We start from the raw sequence: 20,509 nt of genomic DNA, 5'->3' as shown, positions 1-20,509 counted from the left end.
TGTGATGACGTCACGCCCGGGTACCCGTAAGTAAACAAACCGCAATTGCGGCTAGTAAGAATGAGATCTGTGAATTTTTTTTCACAATCTCATTCTTTCCAGCCTGGAGGAGAGATGTGGGGTCTTATTGACCCTGCATCTCTCCTAAAAGAGGACCTGTCACACACTATTCCTATTACAAGGGATGTTTGCGTTCCTTGTAATAGGAATAAAAGCGATCAAATTATTATTTTTTTAAATGAAAGTGTAAAGAATAAATAAATAAGTAAAATAATAATGTTCCCGGTAGCTCGCTCTCAGAAGCAAATGCACACGTAAGTCCAGCCCACGTATGTAAACGTCGTTCAAACCACACATGTGAGGTGTCACCGCGTGCGTTATAGCGAGAGCAACAATTCTAGCACTAGACCTCCTCTGTAACTCTAAACTGGTATCCTGTAAAAAAAATTAAAGCGTTGCCTATGGAGATTTTTAAGTAACGAAGTTTGGCGCCATTCCATGAGTGTGCACAATTTTAAAGCATGACATGCTAGGTATCTATTTACTCGGCGTAACAACATCTTTCATATTTTACAAAAAAATTGGGCTAACTTTACTGTTTTGTTATTTTTTTATTCATGAAACCATTTTTTTTTACCAAAAAAAGGCGTTTGAAAAATTATTGCGCAAATATTGTGCAAGATAAAAAGTTGCAATGACCGCCATTTTATTCCCTAGGGTGTCTGCTAAAAAAAAAACATATATAATGTTTGGGGATCTGAGTAATTTTTTTAGCAAAAGAATGATGATTTGTACATGTAGGAGAGAAGTGTCAGAATAGGCCCGGTATGGAAGTGGGTATTGAAGCCAGGTATTGAAGTGGTTAAACATTGTTTCAAAGTTCTTTACTTCCATAAAACCATTAGAATCAGCCATTTTCACTCAGTAGATGCAATACAATCATGATAAGAGAAGCCTCTATGAATCTGCAGGTGGATTGCTTTTGTTACGTTATCTAATGGAAACCAGAGCCAGCGGTCTTTCTCATTTTCTCACATGCCACATTGAATAGAAAGGGAGGCTTCAACAGAATCTCTGTCTGAACAGCTGAAGAGGAGACACTATTCATGGCAAGTGCTTAGCAGACAAAGCCATAAAGATAAGAATTGGCTATTTTTTTTTTAATAAGGCAGTGCAAAGATAATATGCAGGGTGTAGTAACCAGAGGCAACCAATCAAATGTCACTTCACTGATGTCATATCATTGAAAGATAAATTCCAATAGGTTGCTGTGACTTACTGCACTTTGCACCTTGCTTTTTTCATTATTAATAAACCTAATAGATTCATGGCTAAGTGTTTTATTAAGGCTGAACATTCCAATTTCTTCTGGCATAATGAAAATGATTGAAGCAGCTGCAAAATACTGCCTGTGTACAACATGATGGTTCGTTTTTTAATATGATTAGTTTTAGCTTACATGGTTTTGAAAGACAGGTCAATGGTGGAAGCATTAAATGGACTTATGCGGTCTATTATTAGACTGTCTGTATTGAACAAAACACCAGGCAGATCAGTGGATGCTGAAAGGTCTTACCAGCTCGTCCTAGGCAATAATGTGACTCTTCATATACAAATAAATGTGCTATAGTAAATATGCAACCGGGCTTACCTGTTGGTGGTACATTTTGGTTTATGTCTTGTGATTGTTCTTTGAAGAGCAAGGTTCAGTCTGTCAAACTGCAAAAAAAGTGCAGGTAAATCAGTAAGAAATTCTTAATACTGACTACGAAAAGGATTTACACATATGTGATGGTTTATGACTTGTGGCAGCAATAAAGCACATGGGAAAACATCTCATTATAGCATTATTGTGGTAGTGCTGCTTTACCCCGTACAAGCCAAGCCATTATTATGTCAGTTGACGCAGATACCCATTTTATATTTTTATTTGTAAAGAATAATGTTTTATAACAAGAGAAGTGTAAAGAAATAGTAAAACAATACAAGTAAATTAACTATGAAACTTTGAAAGACAATAGGAACAAATATTATTTGGGCAAGAACATTTAAACGCGTAAGCAGGTGCCTCCAAAATATTCTGTGCGCTATGTTTTCTTCTGTTGTGTTATATGCTTTGGGTCTGGTTATTTCTACCGAATCCATGTGTAATGCCGCGTACACACGATCAGATTTTCTGTCGGAAAAACCTTAGATGGTTTTTCCAACGAAATTCCGCTCAAGCTTGGCTTGCATACACACGGTCACACAAAAGTTCTCTAAACTTTCAACCGTCGAGAACACGGTGACGTACACCGCCACGAGTCGGGAAAATTAAGTTCAAAGCTTCTGAGCATGCGTCAAATTGTTTCCGAGCATGCGTCAAATTTTTGCGCGTCGCAATTGAAACAGACGATCGGATTTACCGATGGCAATTTTGGATTTTGGGAAAATTGGAGAACCAGCTCTCCATCTTTTGTTGGTGGAAATTCCGACAGCAAAAGTCCGATGGAGCATACACACAGTCGGAATTTCGGACCAAAAGCTCACATCAGACTTTTCTTGTCTGAATTTCCGATCGTGTGTACGCGGCATTAGAAGCTTTTGCTACAATGTAGGTTTAGTGCACTGTGTCCTGGGTTGACCTGTTAAGCTGATGGATCCTGAGAAGGAAGGGTTAACACTGCTATTCAGTTTTCCCTACCATTTTCATGGAAGTTATTGCCCCCTGCAGGCCACACCATATAAATAGGGGCTCATTTGTGCCCCAGGAGACGAGGGAAACAATCAAGACATATAGGCAGATTCAGAAAGATTTAGGCCGGCGTATCAGTAGATACGCCGGCCTAAGTTAGAATCTGCGCCGACACAAATTTAAGCGTATTCTGGTAACCAGATACGCTTAAATTAGGCTAAGATACGAGCGGCGTAAGTGTCTTACACCGTCGTATCTTAAAGTGTAATTTTTAGGCTGGCCGCTAGGTGGCGCTTCCATTGCGGTCGGCGTAGAATATGTAAATCACTAGATACGCCGATTCACAAACGTACACCCGGCCGACGCAGTACAGATACGGCGTTTACGTAAGGCATTTTCAGGCGTATAGTTATTCCATCAAATAGCTGGACTAGTAATGTTTGGTATGGCCGTCGTTCCTGCGTCGAAATTTGAAAATTTGACGTCGTTTGCGTAAGTCGTCCGTGAATAGGGCTGGACGTAATTTAAGTCCACGTCCAATAGGTCCTTGCGGCGTACTTTGCCGCAATGCACACTAGGATATGTACACGGACGGAGCATGCGCCGTTCCTAAAAACCGTCAATCACGTCAGGTCAACCCATATTAACATAAAACACGCCCCCTCAGCCTAATTTAAATTAGGCGCGCTTACACCCGCCGCATTTACGCTACGCCGCCGTAACTTAGCAGGCAAGTACTTTGTGAATACAGTACTTGCCTTGCTAACTTACGGCGGCGTAGTGTAAATACGATACGCTACGCCGCCCGCCTACCTGAATCCAGCTAATAGTGATTACTCTGTTGCACTGCCCTGCTTGTGGGAGTCCAGTTGGGGGACCAGGGGTTGGTACATGGGAATTCTCAGTTTGTGACCTGTGGCATATCCTCTTTGCTGTTGGACATTGACTGTTTTGACCTTGTTAAAGGGGTGCATGCATGCAAGGTGATGAAAAGGACAGGGCTTATTCAAGGGGACGAGAGGAAGATACAGTGCATAGGTCTATCAAACGAAGAAGCTATCCTAAGGAGGCTAGATTGTCATTGCCAAAGACTTTTGTATTTGTGTCACATGCTAAACCAACCAACCAGGAAACAGGTGACATGGCCGGGATGATGGATACTCTGGTAGTGAAGAGGTGCTATGCTTAACCCTATCAATGGCAACCAGTTCCCCACATATTGGGACCAGTCTCACGGCACAGAGCACCTAGGGACCTAGCCTGGAGTTATAGAGAGCGATATAGACGGAGCCCCAGAAAAAGAACAATCATGGAGCTACGGAGAAGTGGGTTTCCTGTGTCCAATAGTAACATATATGGACATTGTCACTGGGAGTGAGCTGACAGGACTGCTGGGTTGGTAGAGACCAGTACAATCTCTGTGGTTCTAACTCAGGAATGCTGCACACCCGGGTGCTCTCTAACCAAAGTTGTTTCCTCAGGGGAGAAGTGTCAACAGTGTATGGCCATCAAATACAAGGTGTTAACTGTGCAAGTTGTCCGGCTCACTTCTAAGTTTGGACTGCCGCCTTAATGCTGAATTCACATGACCACAACTTCCACCTGCTGTACAGGCGTTAGTGAGCGTTTTTTCACAGTGTTCCCACTGGGCACGTCAAGTACCGCCGACACATGTCATGCATTTTCCAGGATAATGATAAATTATATAGACAAATTTAACGTATTTTCTTTATTTAGCGGACACCACAATTTTAATTTCTGTGTTTCTTTTCTATTGGCATTATTCTTTTTATTTCAAGATCATTACTGAAAATAATGTTCTTGTATAAAACCTAGTTTGTAAAAAAAAATATCTGCCCTAGACGTCAAATACTCCAGGAAAGACACATTATTTTACTTAAAACGTCCTATAATTTAAAGATCATGTTAATGTACTTTGAGCCGTTGATATAATCATTTTTGGTAGGGATTTACTTAGACATGATTATTATTTCAAGGGTTCCTCTGGGGTAAAACAAAGTTGTGTTAAAAAAGGCTTCTCTGAGGGAATCAATACACCAGGTAAATTCTGACTGGCAAAGAACAATTATCACAAACAAACAAAAGATTTCCCAGTACACTTACCAGCCAGCCTGCACAGCAACCAAGCTGACCCTGTCTAACTGTAGTCCTAACTTATAAAGTTAGGACTGCAGTTTACAGAGGAGCCTTGACGTGGGCACTGCAGCTTATACATTTGCAAATGTGTGCATGCAAAACCCTGTTTTTAACGTAAATTGTTATACAGGGTAAATGTGTTTGTTTTGCAGGCGTTATGGTAAGTGTGCTGGTTTGTTCGTGATGCATGTTGCCTTTCCATGTGCCCCTTACTGCAAAAGCTACGGTACTTATACTGTAGATTGGGGTGGTTGCCACTTTTTTTTTACATGTAAAAGAACAATTATGCCTAGTTTTTCCCTGACTCATCAGCAGATGGCCCAATTCTCATCGGAGTTGCACTGTGATTTTGGACTGAGGTGGGGTGCAACTGTTTAGGCCATGTCTATTGTCCACATGGTCCTGAAAGTGTCTCATAAACGGACACAAACATATCTTCACAGCAATATTACTCATTCTACAATTTTGTTATAAGTAGCCAAATAAAAAGCTAAAACACACCTTTTATTTTATGCATCTTCCCCCTGGAGACTCCATCCCCATGAGTAAACTCCAGAGGGGCCCATGCTGAAACCATCATATACTATTACACAGCAGGTCTTGACTTGATGTGAGGCTCCCCGGGACTCCTAGTCACTCGCTACCAATGTCTGGTGCATGGATGAGATTCCTTCCTGGCTAGCACTCACAGCAGTCGGCACGGCTCAAACACATATGCTTGATTCGCAATGATTAAAATGTTACTATGCAAAAGGTCTCAATTTCTGACCAGTATTATACAAATACACTGTCAGGTAATTATTGCCCATGGTTTTGGAATGAGATGTCCAACAGCTTGTATAGGTTTGACGGTCTGGTGTCCATGCATTTTGGCCCAGATTCACAGAGAGCAAGGCGCACATTACGCCGCCGTAGAGCAAATACTGTACGCTACGCCGACGCAGCGCAGAGAGGCAAGCATTGCATTCAGCAAGCCAGTGCTCCCAACACTGCGCCAGCGTGGCGTGGGTTTTCGAAGGCGTACGCCGGCGTAGGTGGAAGTGGGCGTGACACCATGCAAATGAGGCGTGACCCTATGCAAATGATGGCCCAAGCGCCAGACAGGTACGTATCACGAACTGCGCATGCGCCGTGACGTGGATGCATGCACAGCACACCCCCTTGCGCCTGCTCACAACCACGCCAGCACAATTGCCTAAGCTACGCCGGATCACTGCGTACGCCGTGAACAAAACGTACGCCCAGCCAGACACACGTCTAACGCACAATACGCCGGCTTGTGTTCCCTGGTGCAGACCTGAGCATGTCTGTTGCTAGGTTGCACCTCCTTTATGGGGAATAACTTCACGCCGGACGTACAACTTACGCGTATCTCGCGTAGAATGCGCCGGGCACACGCACGTTTGTGAATCGCCGTATTTCCCTCATTTGCATGTTTGAATGGCTAATCAATGGGAGCGGCACCATGCACCCAGCCTAAATGTGCGCCCACCCTACGCCGGCGTAAGCAAGTTACGTCGGCGGGGTGTAGCCTGTTTTTAGGCGCATGTCTGTTCGTGGGTCTGGCGCACAGATACAACGGCGCACATTTGCACTTATGTCGGCGTAACTTGTTATACGTCGGCGTAAGTGCTTTGTAAATCTGGGCCATAGTCCATATGGTGTATATGGCCAGTACTTACACAAAGTGGACTGGAACTATACATCCAGTAGAGCTGCACGATTAATCGTCAATAATCGTAAGCGTGATTTTTTCCCGTTGCGATCTTGACAAAGTATTTCCTGATCTTTTGTAGGCAGAGAATTCTCTCTGCTGTTAGCTGTCAAAAGTCTGGGCAGTCTGCCAAGTTTTACAACATTCTTTATCAGTGGAACTTTAAGCCTAAACATTATAACAATTTGTCTTTTACATCAAAGGAATAGACTTCTGTATGTTAACCACTTAAGGACCGTCTCCTGCACATTTACGTTGGCAGAATGGTACGGCTGGGCACAGGCACGTACCTGTACGTCCCCTTTAAGTGCCCAGCCGTGGGTCGCGGGCTCGTGCCCGTGACCCGGTCCGAAGCTCCGTGACCACCCCCGCAGGACCCGCGGACCCGATCGCCGCCGGTGTCCCGCGATCGGTCACAGGAGCTGAAGAACGGGGAGAGGTGTGTGTAAACACACCTTCCCCGTTCTTCACAGTGGCAATGTCACTGATCGTCTGTTCCCTGATATAGGGAAAGGCGATCAGTGATGTCACATGTCCAGCCCCGCCCCCCTACAGTTAGAAACACATATGAGGTCACACATAACCCCTACAGTGCCCCCTAGTGGTTAAAGCGGAGTTCCAACCACAATTAGCATGTTTAAAATATATGTCATTTCATCCTGCGTTTTTATAATATAAATCTGGTCACTTACTATTTTACAATCCGTCGCCGATCCGCATAGATATTCAAAAAAGATAGTTTATAAAACTATATCTACACCGTTGTCATTTTGCTTGTGGGCATTGTGAAGCCCAAAAGCACTTACTTCCTGGAAGTCTTGGATGGGGAGTGATAATTGGACAGCGCACTGCATCCTGGGAAATGATGACACACATTTCCCAGGAGCATTAGAGGGAGATGATGTCAGAATCCTAGGTGGTTTCAAAGGCAGATTTCGTGGGACCGCATAGCAACAGGCATTTCCAGATGAGTAAAAAAAAAATGTTCTTTTTTTTTTTCTTTTTTAGTCGTAAGCTACAGTTTAAAGCAAAATAGTTTTTTTGATGGAACCTCCACTTTAACTCCTAAACTGCAATTGTTATTTTTACAGTAAACAATGCATTTTTATAGCACGTTTTGCTGTGAAAATTACAATGGTCCCAAAAATGTGTCAAAATTGTCCGATGTGTCCGCCATAATGTCGCAATCACGAAAAAAAATCGCTGATCGCCTCCATTAGTAGTTAAAAAAAAATGCCATAAAACTATCCCCTATTTTGTAAACGCTATAAATTTTGCGCAAACCAATCGTTAAACGCTTATTGCGATTTTTTACCAAAAATAGGTAAAAGAATACGTATCGGCCTAAACTGAGAAAACATTTTTTTTTTTTTATATCTTTTTTGGGGGATAGCAAAAACTAAAAAATATTGTTTTTTTTTTCAAAATTGTCGTTCTATTTTTGTTTATAGTGCAAAAAATAAAAACTGCAGAGGTGATCAAATACCACCAAAAGAAAGCTCTATTTGTGGGGAAAAAAAGGACGCCAATTTTGTTTGGAAGCCACATTGCACGACCGCGTAATTGTCAGTTAAAGCGACACAGTGCCGAATCGCAAAAACTGGCCAGGTCCTTTACCTGCATAATGGTCCGGGTCTTAAGTGGTTAATTAGGAAAGTTTAACCACTTAAACACTAAACCTTTTTCTGACATTTGTTGTTTTCAAGTTAACCACTTAAGCCCCGGACCTTTAGGCAGCTAAATGCCCAGGCCAGGTTTTGCGATTCGGCACTGCGTCGCTTTAACAGACAATTGCGCGGTCGTGCAACGTGGCTCCCAAACAAATCTGACGTCCTCAAATAGAGCTTTCTTTTGGTGGTATTTGATCACCTCTGCGGTTTTTATTTTTTGCGCTATAAACAAAAATAGAGCGACAATTTTGAAAAAATGCAATATTTTTTACTTTTTACTTTTACTTTATTTTTTACTTTTTGCTATAATAAATATCCCCCAAAAACATATATATAAAAAAAATGTTTTCCTCAGTTTAGGCCGATACGTATTCTTCTACCTATTTGTGAAAAAAAAAAAAAAAAAAAAATCGCAATAAGCGTTTATCGATTGGTTTGCACAAAATGTATAGCGTTTACAAAATAGGGGATAGTTTTATTATTTTTATTATTTTTACTACTAATGGCGGCGTTTAGCGATTGTTTCCGTGACTACGACATTATGGCGGACACTTCGGACAATTTTGACACATTTTTGGGACCATTGTAATTTTCACAGCAAAAAATGCATTTAAATTGCATTGTTTATTGTGAAAATGACAGTTGCAGTTTGGGAGTTAACCACAGGGGGCACTGAAGGAGTTAGGGTTCACCTAGTGTGTGTTTACAACTGTAGGGGAGTGTGGCTGTAGGTCTGACGTCATCGATCGAGTCTCCCTATAAAAGGGATCACTCGATCGATGCAGCCGCCACAGTGAAGCATGGGGAAGCCGTGTTTACATACGGCTCTCCCCGTTCTTCAGCTCCAGGGAGCGATCGCGAGGGGGCGGCTAGAAACGAATAGCCGCGCCCTCGTCCCGGATCGCTCCCCACGAGTTTCTGACTGCCGCATGTACCAGGGGGGGTCCCGATCGGACCCCCGACCCGCGGAAAGGCGGGGACGTACATGTACGCCCATATGCCTGTACGTGCCATTCTGTGGACGTACATATACATGCGGCGGGCGTTAACCGGTTTATTAATATTTTTTTTTTGCTACAAAATTACTTAGAACCCCCAAACATTATATATATATATGTTTTTAGTAGAGACCCTACAGAATAAAATGGTGGTTGTTGCAATATTTTATGTCGCACTATATTTGCGCAGCGGTCTTTCAAATGCATTTTTTTGGAAAAAATTACTTTAATGAATTAAAAAAAAAAAAAAAACTAAACAGTACGGTTAGCCCAAATCTTTTTTGAATAATGTGAAAGATTTTACGCCGCGAGAATCTGGAGAGAATTGTGATCTTTATTCTAAGCAAAAAAATTGTGATTCTCATTTTGGCCAGAATCGTGCAGCTCTAACATCCAGTACTCAAAAAGAAACTTTATTAGGTGGACTGTTATTATGTGTTCTTATAATAGCCAGGTTGAAGATATTGTATATGTTCAGATTACAGCACAGAATGGTTGATTTTGGGTGGATTGGGTTAAGATACCCATGTTCAGCACCAATAATGGTACTAACTAGGTATTAATGAAAGACATTGTAGGACACAGAGAATACCCATGTTACATATTCTTTGCTGGTCATTTTTGTTTTTCTCCCTAACATTAGATGGCACAGAGATGTTACATTTTTAACCACATTTTAATCAAATATCTCACTTATAATTGAAATCTACCATTAAGACAAGATACAAGATCAAGTTTGCATTTAAGCATAGCCAGAGGATTTCTTGTTTATGCATATATGGCAATGTGCATGGTATTCGGATTTGTTACATTTTCTCTCTTGGTCCGCATTCTTCATATTGTAACATTTTTGAAATCCGTATTTTCACAGTTGTTTGCTGCGTCTTGTGTATAAATGGCATTTGGCAGTATGTGACTGGATAATTGCATTCTTCTGTCTGGAAATAGCCATGAGCTGGGTGAGCCCCAGCTACAGTCTACTAAAAAAGGCACCAATGCACAGGAAAAAATGAAAAGTTAAAGATAATGAAAGGCATGTTGTAAATGAGGAGGGTGCTTTTGTCCCAGTTTGGAGTTTTTAGTTTACCTTTAGTGTTTTACAAAAAAAAAAGCCAGCACCCACAGGTGTCCTGACCAGTGACTCTTCCTCCCCCTGGGACATTCATCGGGGATTCCTGACTGCCAGGTAAAAGAAAAGACACAGAAACAAGAAGACAAACAAAAACAATGTTTGTAGTGCCCGAATATCCATATCCTTATGTGCACTTGCAGTCTGATTCCTGAACTATACCAGGCCACCTTGAACAAATGTTGATGAGAAAAGGGGCCTCTGCCTCACAACCCTGGCCTGTTGGTTGTGAGGGTTTGTAGGAAGGAGGCTTATCAGGATCTGGAACACCATTTACACATAAGAGGGTTCCCAGATACCACCCCCCTTATGTGGGTGAGTATTCGTCAATGGTAATTTAACACACACATCATTTTTGACAAGTCCTTTTATAGAACATAAAAATACCAACAAAATGTACCACAATGTAAATCAGGGACGGGCAATTTATTTTCTCAAGGGACCACATTATTATCATTATTATACACGATTTATATAGCGCCAACAGTTTACGCAGTGCTTTACAATGTAGAGGGGGGACAGCACAATTACAGTACAGTTCAATACAAAAGGGACAGTTGGGCCCTGCTCGTAGAGATTACATTCTAAAGGGAGGGTGTGGTGGTACAAAAGGTAATTGAGGCGGGAATGATTTGATGGGGGTGGCTTGGGGACAGTTGTTAGGTGGGTGTGGGATAGGCTTCCCTGAATAAGTGAGTTTTCAGGGATCTCCTAAAGGTGGACAGGTTAGGGGCTGATCGGACACACCGGGGCAAGGAGTTCCAGAGGATGGGAGAGGCTCTAGAGTATATTAGTACACATGATTTATATAGCGCCAACAGATGAGAAACTGGGACTGTTGTGGAGGGCCGCACCAATAAGCTGAACCTAATTCTGCACAATTATATATCCCCGGTGCATAGCTGCCTATAACTAGACCTGAAACCTTAAAACAAATATAAAATACAAATCCATCTATGGAACAACCTTATGTAATAATGTACGCTAGCACCTCCTTGGGCCAAACATGCATAGAGTTAGCAGAGCAGCCTATCTATGGGAACCCCATGAGGGTATTTATATGTTTATTGCACTGTTATATTCTCCCCCGGCGTGTGACTTTCTAAATCTTGAACTCCTCTGTGCACAAGAGCAGAGGCTCTCTCTGTTCGCTCCCTTCTCACTGGGCAGAATGTGGGAGCCATTGGTTGTCAATCAGATTATGTGATGGCAGAGCTGCGCTGTGTGTGTCAACAGATGCAGACTGGGTGGCTCGGATGCAAATCCCACACCAGTGGCTTTCTATGGGGGCATTTGTCGGGGGGGGGGGGTTGAAGAGCTACGAGGATCAGGACTGTTCTGTGCAAAACTGTTGCACACAGCAGGTAAGTATGACATGTTTCTTATTTAAAAAAAAAAAAAGAGATAAAGCTTTACAATCACTTTAAGTTTAGTACCCCTGCCATTATAGCATGCCGGCTGACAGCATAACTTCCACAGAACAGAATAAAATATCACTGTTTTATGGATCAGTCTATAAAAGAGGCAAATGGAAAAGGAGGAATTGTTATGTTTAATTAATTCAAGTCCCTGAATGTGTGAACAACAGTTATGAAGACTTTAGAGGTAAGCTTTCTTGTACAAAGATAGTTGTGTTTTTTCTAAAAGTATAATGTTATTTTACATAGATGACATTGATTAGATATAAATCTGAGTATGTATATATATATATATATATATATATATATTGTGACAGGAAGTCAGGTAAATCTGTGGGTGTTGTCACAGACGGGACATACATTTCTGCCTTGTTTAGACAATACACCAATTGTTATTAGGCGTCGGCTGCAACAGTAGCCAGAAAAGGCTAAAGGCCGTTGAAAAACTTCAGCTGTTCAGAATGAGGCAATTAAGGCCTCTATAAGTAGTCCAGAGGATTACCACTGATTTACTGCATGCTGAGGCTTTCTGAGTGAAGGAGAGCAGTACTGAAAGTCTTCTGAGGAGGTGAGGAGAGGATTGATTTTTCTGTGTGATAAAAATCAAAAGACTATTGTTTTTCTGCTGTATGACCAGCACTGTCTGCCCAGCACTAGGCTGAGCCAGACTCCATAGAAAGGTTCCTGTGTGGAAGGTAGACGCCCAAAGTGGCCAGGGTTTATTTTATGTTTGATTTTGTTTATGCTGTTTGGATGCTTGCACTTGTTTCGAGCAAGATGAAAGAATAAACCAAAATCTTTGTTTTCAACCGTCTTCGACTGCCTGTCTGTATAAATTCAGTGTGTGGTGAACCCATCCAAGGGGTCTCACACCCCGCTACCGAGCTAACTCCTTACACATGGTGGAGTGCCGCGGGCAGTTAAAATAAACCCTGGCCACTTTGGGCATCTACCTTCCACACAGGAACCTATCTATGGAGTCTGGCTCAGCCTAGTGCTGGGCAGACAGTGCTGGTCTCATCAGATCACAGAACATGGTTCCAGTAATCCATGTCCTTAGTCTGCTTCTCTTCAGCAAACTGTTTGCAGGCTTTCTTGTGCATCATCTATAGAAGAGGCTTCCTTCTGGGACGACAGCCATGCAGACCAATTTGATGCAGTGTGCGGTGTATGGTCTGAGCACTGATAGGCTGACCCCCCACCCCTTCAATCTCTGCAGCAATGCTTGCAGCCCTTATTAATCTATTTCCCTATCTATTTCCCAAAGGCAATCTCTGCATATGACGCTGAGCACATGCACTTAACTTCTTTGGTCGACCATGGTGAGGCGTGTTCTGAGTGGAACCTGTCCTGTTAAACCGCTGTATTGTCTTGGCCACCCTGCTGCAGCTCAGTTTCAGGGTATTGGCAATCATCTTATAGCCTAGGCTATCTTTATGTAGAGCAACAATTATTTTTTTCAGATCCTCAGAGAGTTCTTTGCCATGAGGTACAATGTTGAACTTCCAGTGACCAGTATGAGATAGTATGAGCGATAACACCAAATGTAACACAACTGCTCCCCATTCACACCTGAGACCTTGTAACACTAACAAGTCACATGAAGCCGGGGAGGGAAAATGGCTGATTGGGATCAATTTGGACATTTTCACTTAGGGGTGTACTTGCTTTTTTTGCCAGCGGTTTAGACATTAATGGTTGTGTTTTGAGTTATTTTGCAAGGACCTCAAATTCACACTGTTATACAATCTGTACACTCACTACTTTACATTGTGCTGTATATTAATTTGCACTGGGATCCATTTCTATATACAACTGTAATATTGTTTTTTATATATACTGTATTTTTCAGAAAGTATATATATAGCCTCAGTGACACAGTCACGGCAGCCGTTGGCATTTTATTTTGAATGTCACTAATATGCGAATTCATTCTGCGAACATGACTGCTTGTCATCCTGGGAGTTGAAACCAAAGGTTCCCAGAGAACGTAAAACTGCTGAGATGCATGTCACCAGGGCACAATGACATGTAGTGGAAATCTTAAGCTTTTCTTTTTGTTCTGTCAAATAGATTGAATATTTGGAATGTACAAGTCTGTTCTCACACAGCAGATTTATATTGGTCTTGCAATGGTTTCAAGATGTGCTATAACGTGTGCATAGTCTGTGTTGACATGTAAGAAATTAAAACATAAAATGAGCAAGACAGCAATTGTCAGGGCCGGGGGTTGGAATAAAAACAGCAATGACATACCAGGGGTCTAAACGTGGAATAAACATAAGTGATAGCAATCATTGCTGGTCATATGTATGCAGCCTACGAACACCCCTATACAGCCCAGCCCTTCTGCCACCTTCCAGAGTGGTCAGACTGCTGGTACTAGACTGGCACCTGCTGATTTGTACCCCAGAACCACATATTTAGAGAGCTATGCAGTCAGATAAAGGAAAGCTGCAAAAAAAAAGCTCAGTATCTCGGCTTTCACACAGCAAGGCATCTGACAGCAGCTCAATCTGTAGAAATACAGAAATAAGCACCAGACCATAATCAAATGAGAGTCCTAAATAATTGTAATTGTTGGTAAATAAAAACAGCCAATATGTTTTGGGGGCAACACCACTGTCCCTGCTCATTTGCAGGCAGCCCAAATGACAGTGCTATACAGTGTTGTAAACTTGTCCCAACATGCTCAGTATGGCATTTGACAAAAACAAATCTGAAGAAGCCCTTGTGACCTGATCCTGCTAAGTAGCCTACAGACACTAGGCCACATTTAAAACCTAGTTTCACATACAACTATGAACAACTCCCTATCAAACCTGGGATACTCTCTACTTTTTCTAGGGACCTAAATCGAATTTGAATTAAGACCCCGCTAACCAGTTCTCAGATTCAACTCATGCATTGACCAGTCTTTCTCAACAGAAGTTTTCTGGAACCCTAAGTTTCTTTCAGAAATTGTTATGGGTTCCTTTAGTAGTGGTTTATTGATTTCCACTGGATGGCACTTGCAGAAATTCTGCTCTCAATATATGAGGCTCTGCACTGGCCACCAGCGTAACAGGACATTTCTTTCACTCACTGCTAAAGTAAGGGGACACCTCTCATACTGACCATCAACGTAAGGAGACATATCGCTTACCGACCACCAAATTAAGGAGACACCTCTCCAACTGACCACCAAAGTAAGGAGACACCTCTCCAACTGACCACCAAAGTAAAGAGACACCTCTCCAACTGACCACCAAAGTAAATAGACACCTCTCCTACTGACCACCAAAGTAAGGAGACACCTCTCCTTCTGACCACCAAAGTAAGGAGATACCTCTCCTTCTGACCACCAAAGTAAGGAGACACCTCTCCTACTGATCACCAAAGTAAGGAGACACCTCTCTAACTGACCACCAAAGTAAGGAGACACCTCTCCTACTGATCACCAAAGTAAGGAGACACCTCTCTAACTGACCAATAAAGTAAGGAGACACCTCTCTAACTGACCAATAAAGTAAGGAGAAACCTCTCCTAATGACCACCAAAGGAAAAGAGACACCTCCTCAACTGACCACCAAAGTAGGGAGACACCTCTCCTACTGACCACCAAAGTATGGGGACACATCTCCTGCTGACCATCAAAGTAAGGAGACATGTCTCCTACTGACCACCAAAGTAAGGAGACACCTCTCCTACTGATCACCAAAGTAAGGAGACACCTCTCCTACTGATCACCAAAGTAAGGAGACACCTCTCTAACTGACCAATAAAGTAAGTAGACACCTCTCTAACTGACCAATAAAGTAAGGAGACACCTCTCCTAATGACCACCAAAGGAAAAGAGACACCTCCTCAACTGACTACCAAAGTAGGGAGACACCTCTCCTACTGACCACCAAAGTATGGGGACACATCTCATGCTGACCATCAAAGTAAGGAGACATGTCTCCTACCGACCAACAAAGTAAGGAGAAACCTCTCCTACTGACCACCAAAGTAAGGGGACACTTCTCTTACTGATCACCAATGTAAAGGGAAATTAGCCTATAATTTCCAATGTAAAGGGAAATTGGCCTCTAATTTCCAATGTAAAGGGGCCCTTTTATACCAACCACCAATGTATGAGGGTACTTTTCCACTCCCTTCTTTCCTGTTCGAGGGACATTTTTCCACTGACCATCAAATTGCACACTACAATCTTCGTAGACTGCATTTTATTTTCTTGCCTGCCATTATTTCTTCCTCTATTTTCCTCCTCTCTCTATACTGTATATGTATATATTGTATAAAACAAGTAAGGCCCCATTCACACTAGTGTGATTTCTCCTGTTGTTGCAATGCAATGCACAACATTGGGAATCATATTCTCTATGGTGCCCAATCCCATCAATGCAACATGGTGCAGTGAAACTTTTGAAACAATACAGGTGCGTCTTTTGGTGCAGCATACTGCGTTTTTGAAACCCATAGACTTCAATTAAGCATGTGCATGTACATGCCTTTGTTTTTGTGCATTGGATCGGGCAGCGGGTTGTGGCTTATGTTTAAATGCCCAGCTGCACGAGTAGACTGAGCTCACTGACAAGGACATTTTTTAAAAGTGTTTTACCCACTGTACACAATCTCTGCACTTGCTTGCCTCCCTGGAAACCAAATCTCACAATGAAAGTGTGAAAAGGAGGTGGCTGGTGATTTTTGGTTATATAGCCACTAACAATATTCACACTGACAGCACAAAATCCAGATTCTCTTTATAAGAACTGGAGGAGGATGTACAGTAAGGGGGCACTTTTGGAGGTACTTTTATAGTACTTACATCCTCCTCCAGAGTGCCCCCTTAGTACTATTGTTAGTACTATTGTAAGGTCAGTGGCACAAGGGTCACAAAGGTGGCACTTGCGAACAGGCACTGTGGGGGGTCCCAAGATGGCAAGAAGGTGGCCTGCTGCATAAAGGGCCCCGCAATAGGCATAAAGGGACGTGAGAAGGGCCCCGGGCTCAGAGGAAAGGCACTGGGACTGATGGAAAGAGCCCTGGGACAGGGTCAGGAGGGCCCTTCATGGTTTCTTGCATAGGGGCTCTGGTTACACCGTTGTTAGTGCTATATTAATAACTCAGATGTTAGAAACATTTCCCACCTATCTTTGGGTGATAATTTCATGCAAAACTCCATAGCGTCGTGAGGTGTAAAAGACCACATATTTTTTTATATTCAGGTGCAAATTTTGAATATATATTCCTTTACTAAGGCTTTTTTCTGAAAAGGTCTATCATGGCTGGTTGGATCGACAGCCTTGCATGACCTCTTTAATTATAATAATTTTTCATGTAAAACCATGTAAAGGCCATTATTGCAACATATCATTATTTCTAGTTACCTGAGTGCCCTGTTCATTATGACTCTATACCAGTGATGTTCAACGGTCATGATGCAGGAGGCCTCAAGTGCAGCCCGAAGGGCCACCCATAACATGTAGTGAATGCATTGTTACAGATAGCTGTCAGGACATTGCAGATATGTAAAAGAAGCTGATCAAAGACTATCCCTAGAGCCCCCTTAAAAATGACTTGTGCTATTTTTGATATTTCTTCCAACAAGATCTATTATAAATAATTACAGGGAAAAAAACTTAAAAAGTGAAACGACTAGGAAGCATGACAAAAAGTAAGACAAAGGCGAAAAAATGTTTCTCAACCTTTTTTTTAGTTTTTTTAAAAGTGGAAAATCTCGAGACACCCCAATCTAAAGTATAAAAAAAGGTAAATGTTACCCATCAATGGGAAACCTGAATATGGAACAATGCACACAACCCTGATGAAACTAACTTCACATCAGAAGCCCCCATTTACATCAAAAGCCCCCCCATCACATCAGTCTCCACACTTTTCACATCAAAGAACCCCCATCACATCAAAGGTTCCCCATCATATGATAGGTCCCTCATCAAATCAGTGTCCCCCTTCATGTCACCCATTCACCTCAGAGCCCCCCACCCTCCATCATATCAGAATCCTCCCTTAATGTCAGAGGCCCCCCATTACATCAGAGTCACTCCTATATATTGAGACTGGGTTCATACTAGTACGAATTTCCCCGTTTCCAATTCGCACAGCAGGAGATTGTGACTGGCTCTCTGTGGAGCCGGTTCACATATCTGCGATGCGACTCTGGTGCGATTTGCACAGGGGCCATGTGCGTCTTTTGACAAAAAATTTGGCCTGAAATCAGACCTAAAATGGTGAACGAGGACGCACCAGATTCCTGCTGGGAGCCTCTGCGTGATCATATGTGAACCCAGCCTAAAGGCATCCCTATACATGAGAACCCCACATCATATCAGAATCATTCCAATACATCAGAGGCCCCTATACATAAGCCCCCCCCCATTTTACATCAGAGTCCTCCCATCATATCAGAGCCTCCCCATCATATCAGAGTCCATCCATCACATCAGAACCTCCACTTTACGTCAGATCCCCCCCATAATACAGCCAGCCTTCTCCTCAATGCTGGGGGTGGCCCTGCATCCTGCCTGCCCTGGACCAGAGTCACTTATTGCCATAGTACAAGTGAGCTGGTCACCATCACCATAGCAATGAATGGCGCCATGTGTCCTGACCCTAGAGCTTCATTAATTGTTATGGTGGTGGCTGGCCTAACCACACCATGTCAACTCAAGACACTAAACCAGAGCAAACTGGGTCCTGTGCTTGAAGCACCCTGGCGCAACCTAGGGAGCATCCCAGGGTGCTGCGGATCCCCAGGGTAGCTGTGGAACCCCAGGGTGTTGTGGATTTCCAGGGTAGGTGTGGAACCCCAGGTTGCTGCGGAACCCCAGGGTAGCTGTGGTACCCCAGGGTAGCTGTGGAACTCCAGGGTAGCTGAGGAACCCCAGGTTGCTGTGGATCCCCAGGGTAGCTTTGGAACCTCAGGGTAGCTGTTGGAACCCCAGAGAAGCTGTGGAACCCCAGGGTGCTGCGGAACCCCAGGTTGCTGCAGAACCCCAGGGTAGCTGTGGAACCCCAGGGTAGCTGTGGAACCCCAGGGTAGCTGCGGTACTCCAGGGTGCTGTGGAACCCCAGGGTGCTGTGGATCCCCAGGGTAGCTGTGGAACCCCAGGTTTCTGCGAAACCCCAGGGAAGCTGTGGAACCCCAGGGTAGCTGTGGAACCCCAGGTTGCTGTGGATCCCCAGGGTGCTGCGGATCACTATGGTAGCTGTGGAACCTCAGGGTTCTGTGGATCCCCAGAGCAGCTGTGGAACCCCAGGGTGCTGCGGAACCCCAGGGTAGCTGCGGAACTCCAGGGTGCTGCGGAACCTCAGGTTGCTGCAAAACCCCAGGGTAGCTGTGAAACCCCTGGTAGCTGTGGAACCCCAGGTAGCTGTGAAACCCCAGGTTGCTGTGGCACCCCGGTTGAAAACACTGGTCTAAAGAACATATTTTCTTCACTGAACTGAGCCAGCACCTAGGCAGACTGTTGTCAGCAGGGGCCCTGAGGTCTGCACAATAAGGGCCACAGGTTCCATACTAATGGCAAAACAACCCATTTGGATGAACATAGATCCAACCTAAAACCTGCGCACTCCTCAATCAGCATCTGCTACTTACTGACCAGAACAAGATCACATTTCACATGACAAACGACATCAGGAAAGCGGTGTCAGGCAGGCAACACTAAGAACATCTGGTGTAAATATTACAGCACACTGTGTAATCATAGGAAGGCAGCAGAAAGTGTGTTCCGTTTATTTTAGGAGAGATCACTTAGACATAATGAACAGTGCACCCGAACAGACTGGACTTGTAGAAAGCAGTGTACATGTAAATGGGCACAGTGCTGCCCGCTCAGACATTTATCACACAAAAAAAATGTTAATTAAGAAAAGGCAGATAGATCTGCACAATGACGTCACCCATGCCAATAGGGGCACATCACTTAGTGCGTCTGCTCTGGGCACCGCTGTATATTGATTTTTCTGTGATGGTGGAAAACTCATCTTTCTTAATTCGGAATGGACAGAATACACAAAACAGCTGACATGCATCACCTCCATAGAGGTGCCTATGGGTATAATCATACCCTGTGGACCAATGATGGATAATATACCTACATTATCCACAGACACCATCCAGGCAGGGAGCTTGGCTACATTGTCTGTTTATACAGCTGAGAAAGACGTTGGTGCTGGCTGCCCGAGTGTTTATTTCTCCCTTTCAGCAAACTGCCTGAAGTGTAAAGTAGATGGAAACCCCAACTGAATGACAGCGACTATCACAAACCATTACTATGTTTGACATACACTATTCCTTCTCATCCTTTGTTACATCCCAGTGCTGCTGATCCCCTGCACATTCTTTGCAATCACTTCCCATCTAGAGTCATTTCATTTCTTAGGGTGGCTTTCCTGATGGTGACAACCTGTGGGGGACACATGCCTGACAGGGTGCCAACGCAGTGGCATGGTTGGGAAATTCCTGCCTGAACATGGAACTCCATGGCAGCAGAACCAGACATTATTTTACTGAGAGCTGTAGGTTTAAAAGGATTAAATAGACTGTTAAGTGGAATTAAAGTTCTGCTGTTATTCACTGCAAGCAGGCAGGCTCTTTATTACAGAAAAGACTAGAAGAACATGCATCTATGTGCCTGCTCTCAGGCATGTAAACTGAGCTATGCATGCGCTACCCAGCTTCCAGAGCCAGCCAGATCCCTGTGTGCCCGGATGACTAGCCCTTGTGCATGCGCAGCTCAGC

General features: G+C 43.4%; 1 protein-coding gene across 1 annotated transcript in view; it reads right to left on the bottom strand.

Moving 5' to 3' along the window:
- The window catches only part of GUCY1A1 (guanylate cyclase 1 soluble subunit alpha 1), a 71,981-nt gene that overhangs the window by 48,572 nt on the left and 2,900 nt on the right, over positions 1-20,509 (bottom strand). Inside the window, exon 2 of the mRNA XM_040332149.1 lies at positions 1,652-1,719. Within this exon, the coding sequence (XP_040188083.1) occupies positions 1,652-1,719 (68 nt within the window). The remainder of the gene's footprint in view (positions 1-1,651; positions 1,720-20,509) is intronic.

Source organism: Rana temporaria, chromosome 1 (genome assembly GCF_905171775.1).
Source record: "Rana temporaria chromosome 1, aRanTem1.1, whole genome shotgun sequence".
In the NCBI taxonomy this organism is placed as follows: Eukaryota; Metazoa; Chordata; class Amphibia; order Anura; family Ranidae; genus Rana; species Rana temporaria.
This window is presented reverse-complemented; position numbering and strand designations above follow the sequence as displayed.